Here is a 10,035-nt window from a genome sequence, read left to right on the forward strand (position 1 = left end):
ATGAACAGATTTCTGGATGTTTTCTGTTGAAATCTTGGTTGAAATGGGACCACAATATTATCCGATTTTGACTTTCGAACCGTCCAAAATAGGCGAAGTGTAAAAAAATACGCAAACTCAATGATGCTCAATAGTGAAACGCCCAAGAATAGCCCAAGCAAACCGCCACAAACGGCTAGAAAATCGGTGAAAGAGTACGATTGCAATCTTTGAAGTGACTTGATCGTTGGGCCTCCAAAAGAAACGGTCACCACAGTTCCCTGCCTCCTGAAACAATATTGATTGGTTAAAGGATTTCTTTGTGCTTTTTATGATTTGGAATTTAATAAAAGGGTAAAAAAAAGTCGATAAAAGGTAATGGAAAAAAAAGAAAGCTAAGAAATATAACAAAATATTACCCGGGTAAATCGACATCGTTCTTAATTTTATTCAAAGTTAATTCATATGTTATGGTCGTGCATGCGGGCAAACAATTGCATTTCTCTCGAAATAACCTTGCCGCTTTATCTTTCATTCCATCGATAACATCGATGCTGAATAGCTTCCAAGCGGCATTTTGATAACAAGAAACACTTCCAATACCACAAATCTGTGTCTCATTGGTGTGTCCTAGGAAAGCGACAATTTGGAATTACATCAATGATGAATGGAGTAAAAAATTAGAAAAAGGTTTTATGTATAGGTAATCATTTGTAAAATTAGCGTACATACTTGGCATTGAGTATTTCAGGCATCCACATTCGATTTGTGTGAAATTAGACAAGCATTCTGTTTCACAATTGATTTGGCTGTAGATTTTAAAAAATCGCAATCGTCTTTCAGACTGAAAGAAACATTGTCTTTGATTGGGGCTATATCCTCGTAATTTCTCTGATGTCACGATTACTTTGGGTTTTATCAATATTTGAACTATTTGCTGCATTTCCACATAGACGGTGTCCAATATCTTTACAGAGTCACCGGGTACCGTAAGCCCAATTTGAAAACCATCTCCTTCACATATCATGTTCACGTCTTTGTCAAAAATCCACATACCAATTTGGAACCACATACTTTTGCTACTAAACACACGAATGGGATATTCATTTTCTTCTGCTGTAGTGGTTTCGTATCCATCATCTAGGCTCCAATGTGATATGTGTGGATTTTTCGTGGAAATTTTCAATTCAGATGTCATTCTAAAGAGAAAACAGATTTTATTTCCTCATTACAAATCTCTTTGAATCAATAACAAAATAGCTCATGTGACCCTACTCTTCAGTGAACATTTCATGTGAATTGAGAGCGTTGAATGCATAGCAGAGCCCATCTCCTGTCCAAACTGGAGTTAAAATCTCTGAACATTCACGGTTCATGCCTATCTCCAATGGTGACGAACAAGAACCTATCTTATCATTAAAATTTGGCGCCATATCTTGGATGATATCGTAGATTGAACTATTTGTGAATTTATTTCGAAATTTGAAGTAATTATCGTCCTTGAGATCACACACAAGTCCGAATGCATCTAATCGAGATAATCTAAAATGAAATATTATCACCCATCAATGGTAAATCAGCATTGGGCAAAATATTTTGAACTCGGTAAAATATTGGATAAATCCAGATAGTCGATAGCTTACTCGATATCAGAGAAATTCTTCACATTTTCAATCGTTGAATTGAAAAAATTGTCAGATAGGTTCAATTTGGTTCTGTTCGCTTTTATCCCAGAACAAATTGTTACGGTGGGAAATGGGACTGCGGATATCGGTCGCTGTTTTTCGGCGAAACTCAGTGTCACCGGTGTTTCACTCCAATTAGTCCAATACAAACGAATCGAATTACCGCACAATAGAAACGATACACTAATTGCAATTAGCCACCAACACCGCTCACTCCAATGTCGTCTTTGTTCCGTTAAATATCGAACACCATGTATCGAGCTATTGCTACAAAATTGAGTTAAATTTGCACGCATCATAAAGTCTCAACGAACAAATGAACCTCTTTTGATATCAACAAATATTCTTTAGCTAAAAAATTTCAGCTAATTTGAAAAATTGTTGAAGGTTGGAAAGGAAAATTAGCTGAAATTGATGAACTCTTTCTACCAGAACTGATTATTCAGATCTGAACTAATAATACAGTCACAAATCCACATTCAAAGTTATTCGAAAGTTTCGATGATCCAAAATTTGAAAGTGAAAATGACGTCAAGTGAAAACATCGAGCTTCTGTTCTAACCTTCAGACATTTCAGCTGCATGCATTCCAATATCAATATTACTGTTTACTTGCATATTGCAAAGCCAAGTCTATATGACAGATATTCATCAAAATATCATATTTATTCAAGTATTCTTCATACAATTTGACGATTCAAATAGGTGATATCACGTAATTAACTCTGTAAACCGATTACATTCATGAAATTATCATTAACAATGAAATGAACGCATAGGAACATTCTTGAACTGTGAAATTTAGTGTGACATAAAAGAGTCCCACACGCTCAATGTATGGTCATGCGACGCTTTTAAACCGAGTTTCGTAGACCACGAATGTTTCTATGCCTTCAAATGGCTCAGAACGTTATTAGAATTGATGTATTCGAATATCGTATTTGTACACGAACGACTTTTAAATAACGGCAATAAATATATTTCACGGCTTTGAATAAAACGTCATGACTTTTATAATATGTGTGATGTTACATGACTCATTTTTCGACGTAATATCTGAATTGCTCCAGAAATGTCTTGGAAATGAAAAAAAAAAAACAAATTTATTATATGAAAGTGATAGACTTCCAATGATAGGAAGTTCATCCCAAGTTGTTCTTCCAACAATTTTCTTAAAGGTTGTATACAAATATTGCCCTTGAAAAGTCAATTATTTCATAAAGATTGAATTGGAATTGACTTGGCGCTTTGATAAAATCAATCGTATTGATTTTTTTTTTGTTTAAATTACAGTCTAAATTGTGTTTATACTACAGTTGTCACGACATCATATCATCACCGGCGCGTAAACAACGAATCGTATCAGGTAATTAAACAACTGGGCTAACGGTCAATTTAAGGTCATTGAAGTGTTTTCAAGTTGAGTAGTCGAACTTATTCGGTTATTTTTTATTTAAATTTTATTTTGATTTTGGTTTCATGTGATCCAAAAGAATAACCATTATTTAATGGATTATTGAATGGAATTTTTTTTAAAGAATTTCCATAAAAAAAAATCCAAAAAGAAATTTTAAACTCTCAATCCTAGAAGTGAAAATTTACTGGAAATACTGGACTATCAACGTCATTGGACTTTCAATTTGTGAGTCTTCGGAAACTTCTGCTCTTGAAAAATTTACGTCAACATCGTCTAATACCGTCAATTCATACGTCAGTCAACTGACTCCGTCATACACGTTTATGATTCAATTCTACTAAATCATTTTAATTGGGGGCTTAGGCATACGTCCGACAATTGATAGCATTAGGCATTAGAAATGGAATTAAGAATGCAACCGAAAAAACATAATCTGCCGTAATCTTATCAATGTATTGTTAAAATTAAAAAAAAAGAAGTGTGAAGCATTTGCCACATTTCTTCAAACCAATAAAGAATTGTATTTGAAACAAAAAAAAATCACATCGATAAGATATTGCTAATATCTTATTGGTGGGTCTTTGTTTTTACACATGACCGGACATCAGTTTTACTTTGGACATTTGTTGAATCAGAACGAAGGTAATTTCGTGGAAAATTTGGTACATTCTGGAAGGAATGAGCGAAATTTGAACAAAAAATTGGTCGCAGTTGGATTTTGCACAATTTTGACTGAATTGACAATGTGGGAACGTGTATTAGAAATAGCGTTATTGATTGTGTTTACAGCACATCAAATTAACACTTTTGGTAAGTTGAAGAGTTTAAATTAAATTAGATTTCTCAGAAGTCCCTGAGATCTTTGTGTGCGTGAGTTGTGTATATAACGACAAACGTATTACACACAACGTAAGTGTATGCAACATTAGGTAAAACCGGTCAAAAATCAAACACACATATGCGGTATTAGGGGCTTTACAACGTCTATTTGTTTAAAATATTCCAAATTTCGATTAAAATCCAATAATAATGAACAGTATTCATAGATTTGAGAGCGTCACATTCTTCGCAATCATTTGTTCGCAAGATTGAGTTAGACTTCGAAGCTTTTGACGAGCAAAGCAATGCAAATGACCATCAACCTATGATTGCTGTAGGCTACCACTATGGAGAGTCGATTAAGCCAATCGAAAATACCCAAAATGAGGAATATAAAATATTTCAAGTGCTTCCTAAGAAATCAATTACTGTGTGCTGCGTGATGAGCACCAATTCATTATCGGAATTTGAAGTAAACTGGTTCAAAAGGGAGAAACAAATTGAATTCGAAACCGATTCAAGATATCATAAAATAAATAACACTTGTTTTAGCATTTTGGGCACAAATTTTGAAATGCATTCGGATGAATATCATTGTGAAACGGAACCAGAGAAAAAGAAGGCGCCGTTTGTGTTGTATGTGAAAAATATTCCACAAGAGCCCGAAATCACTCCGGTAATCTGCGCAGAACGAGAAGCCGTAATTAGATGGAAGTATCAGCCTGCTGTGAATATTACAGTCGGTCGGTTTCACTTTCCTTACGATATTTATTACACCGTTGAATATAAGATTCATGAGTACAACGAAAGTAATGAAAACCATGAGAACCATGAGGAACATCATACAAGTTCAAACGATAAGGAAAATGCTATAGTTTTGAACAATCATCGAAGCGCTTCAAATGCTAGCAAAGATGCTAACGATTGGGATGTATATGAGACCGGAATCAGTAGTACACTATTTGATCCAGAACGGTATTAATTTGAGCTTGTTAAAAAAAAATGAACGAAAAAAAAAATGTTTTCAAAAATTTCAGGCCCCCATTTTGTAAGGTATCGATGAAACCATGGTCGACGTATTCATTTCGAATAATTGCTTACAATGATATGGGTGCTTCAAAGCCAAGTGAATTTGGTGAAACGTGCACATCAGCTGCAGATGTTCCGTATGATTATCCAGACGGTGCTATGGTCAATGGAACAACACCAAAAAATCTGTTCATTTCATGGCATCCAATGCCACTTAGTGAACATAACGGACCTGGATTTTACTATCGCGTAAACTGGAAAAGGAACATTCCAGATGCAGAATGGGCCACCGTAAATGTTACCGATTGGAAGCAAGATCATTTTATTGTTGAGGAGCAACCAACGTTCATTGAATTTACTATCAAAGTAGAAGCAGCGAACGGAAAAGGACTTTCGAATCGAACATCGCCAGAAATACATGGTTATTCGGGAGAAGGTGAACCAACAGAAGCACCGACCAAATTTACTCTCATTGAAACCGGCAAATCAACTGTTATTCTGCGCTGGACTCCGGTGTCACTTAATAGCATACAAGGTCATAACAATGGGTATAGAATTCACCTTTGGAATGATGTTGATGGCGAAAATAAAAAACAAGAAATATCGCTGCCTCATTGGAATACATCAGAAGCAGAGGTTGAATTACGTCCCGAATCAACGAATTATGCATACATTTTTATTTGCAACAGTCAATATCCAGGGCCCAAGAGCGATATTATCGAATTTAAAATGCCAACACGCGTTTCATGCCCAATTCAATCGTTCGACGCATTTCCGTTGGGTTCGAAAGCATTTTTATTAAAATGGACAACGTCATTCAGCAATGTTACCGGGTTTAAAATTGCACATGAAGAAATCGATGGAAATGGATTGACTTATAAAAACTTACCGAAAATTGATAATCCAAAATTGAATCAAATCAAAGTAACTGGCCTCAACGTTAAAACAAAATATCGATTACACTTGCTTTGTACCACCGGGATGGGTGAAGGTGAAAGGTAGGTGTTAATAAGGGGAGTTTTTAGACTAATTTTTGATTTGTTCTTGAATTGAATTTTAAAGAGCTCTGAAAACGAGTGTTAGAATTGAAATTTGTTCTAGAATTTTCGTTCAAACGGAATTTGGGTTTTTAAGGTGAATTAATCTTTAAAAAAAAATCAAATTTGAAGGGGAATCGATATTGTTTTTTTTATTTAAATTGATATCGTTTTTCGAAAAAAACAAAAATCTGAATTTTTGAACAAAGATGTTCCCATCCAATCAAACGTCTATTCAAAAATGCACCTTTGATTTTTAAGATATTCGACCGAAGCGGAAACAAAATCGGATGATCCAATCAAACCAGATCCACCATCATTTCGATGGGAAATATTGAGTTCAACCGAAAATAGTGATGATGTAAGAATCAAAGTGATTTGGATGCCGAATGTCGAGGGAAACGCAGGTTCAAATTTCTTTGTAAAATACCACATAAAAGGTGACGGAAAGTGGAACAAAACGGATGTGATAAAAAGTGAAGATTTTGTCATTATACCCCAATTGCCGGTGAATGAAGTCTATGAATTTCGTGTTGTATCAGTCGATGGTGGTTACAAAACCGAAAGTCAAACGATTGAAATCTCAACAAGAATTTCTGGTATGTAAAATTAAAAATGCGCATTGCGCATCAATGATGATTAGAAGAGAATTTATTTCCAATTGAAATGTTTTAAATTCATGGGAAAAAAAACCATTAGAATTGCCATCAAGTTCATCGACTATTTATGTGGTACCGCTAATGATGTTTATAGTGATTGTGGTTATTGGTATTGCTTTATTCTCGCTGCGAAAACATCGAATAATGAATGATAAGGTTTGTTGCTATGTCATTTGCTTTCAAATTCAGTTCAGTTGATTCCGTTTCCGTTCAAAACCAGTTTAATTGCCACTATTCGAAAATCAATGTGTTTTTTTAATCGTTGTTTTAGAATGAAACCAACCATACAAGCATGTTACCAAGTGTACCACCGACTCCAATTGTAAGCTTATTGAAAAATTTCGAAAAAGGCGATCCGAGCACTTTCAATCCAAAATTGTCGCTCGATGAACAAGCCGAGCTGTTACCTTATGACAGAAAATACGAATTTTCACGTGGAAAACTGAAATTTGGTAGACGACTTGGTGCCGGTTCATTTGGAGTCGTGGTTGAGGCAGTTGCACAAGAAATTGTACCGAATGAAAATGAAACAACGGTTGCCATTAAAACGATTCAAAAATCCGCTGATTTCGAAACATTACGAGCATTGACCATGGAATTGAAGGTATTGATTCATTTGGGAAAGCACTTGAATGTAATCAATTTACTCGGTGCGGTTACGACGACCATTAGTAAAAGTAAATCTAATCTTATCTTTTGTCAAACAATTCAATGAGGTTTTTTTTAACATTGACTGATGCCGTCAAATCTTTTCACGAACAGATGAGCTCGTGATGATTGTTGAGTACTGTCCGCATGGCAATTTACGTAACTTCTTGACAACACATCGCGCGAATTTCATCAATCAAATCCGTAATGACACATTTGTTTTGGGGCAATATGATGGTGATGACAGGTTAGTGGAATGAGATAGAGAGGGTCATTTGTATTTTCGGTTGAACAATTTGAAATTTTGAATTTACGAATCATTGATAATAACAATCTTAATATTTTCAATTTCAATTACGATTTCAGCATCCAAAGCCCACCTTTGGACCGACCCGTTACCACAAGCGATTTGCTTAGTTGGTCATTCCAAACGGCGAACGGAATGCAGTATTTGGCCTCAAAGAATGTTCGCCATGGTGATTTGGCAGCTCGAAATATTATGTTGTGTGATGGGAATGTGGTGAAGATTCGTGGATTGGCTCGAACAAGGTACACAACTGGATTCTATCAGGCTAAAACTCAGGTAAGAATTATTAATAAAAGAGACTTAAGATAGGCTCTCACGTCTATAATCATGAATGAGTTCATTCTTCGAAGCTAATCATCTTCTAAATATTCTTCAAAATCAATTGAAATTTTCGGTATGAATAGCGTCCATTACCGTACAAATGGCTGGCTTTAGAGTCAATCAGTGATCTAAAGTTTACAACATATTCTGACGTTTGGAGTTTTGGAGTGGTGATGTGGGAATTGTTTTCACTCGGTGCATCGCCATATTCCGATATGACAGTTGGTGTTCATTTGTATAACAAAATAAAAGAAGGCTTCCGCCTGGAAAAACCGCAATTCGCAACAGAGGAACTGTAAGTTGGAAATTGTTTATTTTGACATTTTTTCCTTTTTTTGATTCATCAAGTTAAAGGATTTTGATTAATTTAGTGCTAAATCAAAGTGCTTTGCTAAATCAAAGAAGAGTGTTGAATCTTCGGAATATTTTTGAATCGAAAAACATATAAATTTTCTTCAAATTCCTTAAAATTATCCACACAGTTACGATATTATGCTATCATGTTGGCGAGTGAAACCTGAATCACGTCCATTATTTGACGCATTGGCAGACAGATTTTCCAAGATGTTAGGCTCAAATGTGACGGATCGTTTTATCAAACTGAATGAACCAAATTTAAAAGCCAATGAACATCGTTTCAAATCGAACTTTGCAACTTTATCGGGCTCGACGGTTCAGAAACCACCATTGCGACCAGAAAACTCGTCAACAAATGTTTTTCATTTTCCTTAACGAAAAAGTCTTTTTAGGGTGTAAACAATGTAATTGTGTTTTAATGTAAGATGAAGAGTTTATAGATCAAATGAATTCCATAAAAATAACGCAAGTATTTTTCAGTCAACTTTCGAATAATCGTTTCATTGTTTTTAAATAAAAACGACCAGATTTTGCTGTGCTTGATGACAATTTTTATTTGATTTTTTATTCAATGCAAATTATTATTGAACAATTTGATTTGTTTTTTTTTTTTGCTGTGTCAAGTTTTCAAGTGTTCTTCCTTATCTACACACAAGCAATTCGCGCGAGAAACTGGGGAATATTTGCTGCTATACGGAATAAATATAGAACACTCTGTATTGGAGTAGACGTGTGTGCGTTCACTCCAGTTCAGTGCGGTTGTCAAACTCAAGCTTGCTAGTGACTCAGTAGTGGAGTAATGTCAATACGTTTATTCCAGTGTGGCGCAAACCAGCGTTCTATGGAATAAATGTAAATATGTCTTTTTTCCCTACTGAGTGACTACCAAGCTTGCGCATGTGTTGGTAAGTTTAACAACCGCTCTGAATTGGAGTGAACGCACACACGTCTACTCCAATACATAGTTTTCTATGTTTATTTCGTTTATGAGTAAATATTCCCCAGTTTCTCGCGCGAATTACTTGTGTGTATAGTATACATGTATACAGAGCTACTTATGACTTTTCTTGTGTTTGTTGAGATTTGACATTTGCGAGAAGCATTTTGTACATATTTCACATGGGAATGGCTTCTCGCCAGTATGAATTCGCATGTGAATATTCAGCTTTTCTTTTTGATTGGTTGTGTAGATCTTGCACAGATCGCATTGGTATCCGCGTCGCTTGCAATCGACTTCATGAATTTCCTTTTCCATTTGTTGTGCGAAAATCTTGAAGCAACGCGAACACTTGATTTTCAACGGACGAACATTGATCGCATTGAAATGGTCTCTCACCGGTATGCACGCGCAGGTGTGCTTTCAAACTCGATTGATGCGAAGTAGAGAGTTCCTTGCACAGATGACATTCGTAACGACGAACCTTGCAATCGGTTTCATGTTCCACCTTCTCCTCGCTGCGGTGAAATCCTTTCCAACAGATCGAACAACTGAACAGATATTCATCAACATGTAATTTCATGTGCGCTTGGAGCATTGGCTTATACGTGAATTTTTTCAGGCAAACGCTACATGAATGTGGTCGTTCGCCAGTGTGTTGAAGCATATGCCTTTTTAGAGTGAATTTACTGTCAGTGTCATAATCGCACGATGAACACTTGTGTCGTTTTCTATTTGCTTTGCCTCCAGTCGGTTCCTTCCTGTTATGAACCGTGTTTGCTTCGCTTTTCTTGCTAACTTTGGCTGCACCTTTCTGTACACCACCATTCAACCCAGTTGT

The 10,035-nt window shown here is 35.7% G+C and overlaps 1 protein-coding gene across 2 annotated transcripts; it reads left to right on the forward strand.

Annotated features, from left to right (window-relative positions):
* Positions 1 to 3,692: 3,692 nt before the first annotated feature.
* Positions 3,693 to 8,806, forward strand: LOC129570353 (neuroglian-like). Of its 2 annotated transcripts, none has more exons than XM_055449922.1 (10): positions 3,693 to 3,890; positions 4,118 to 4,874; positions 4,937 to 5,926; positions 6,227 to 6,564; positions 6,665 to 6,780; positions 6,896 to 7,301; positions 7,387 to 7,519; positions 7,639 to 7,855; positions 7,984 to 8,195; positions 8,383 to 8,806. In XM_055449922.1, exons 1-10 carry the CDS (start codon positions 3,824 to 3,826, stop codon positions 8,630 to 8,632), a joined length of 3,486 nt encoding a protein of 1,161 aa, XP_055305897.1. In that variant the 5' UTR covers positions 3,693 to 3,823; the 3' UTR covers positions 8,633 to 8,806. The 2 variants fall into 2 exon arrangements, with proteins under 2 accessions (XP_055305897.1, XP_055305898.1); XM_055449923.1 differs by having other exon boundaries at positions 4,127 to 4,874.
* The last annotated feature ends 1,229 nt before the right edge of the window (positions 8,807 to 10,035 follow it).

The sequence above is a fragment of the Sitodiplosis mosellana genome, unplaced genomic scaffold (genome assembly GCF_009176505.1).
Source record: "Sitodiplosis mosellana isolate CC-2019 unplaced genomic scaffold, AAFC_SMos_1.0 Smas_scaffold_54, whole genome shotgun sequence".
NCBI lineage: Eukaryota > Metazoa > Arthropoda > Insecta > Diptera > Cecidomyiidae > Sitodiplosis > Sitodiplosis mosellana.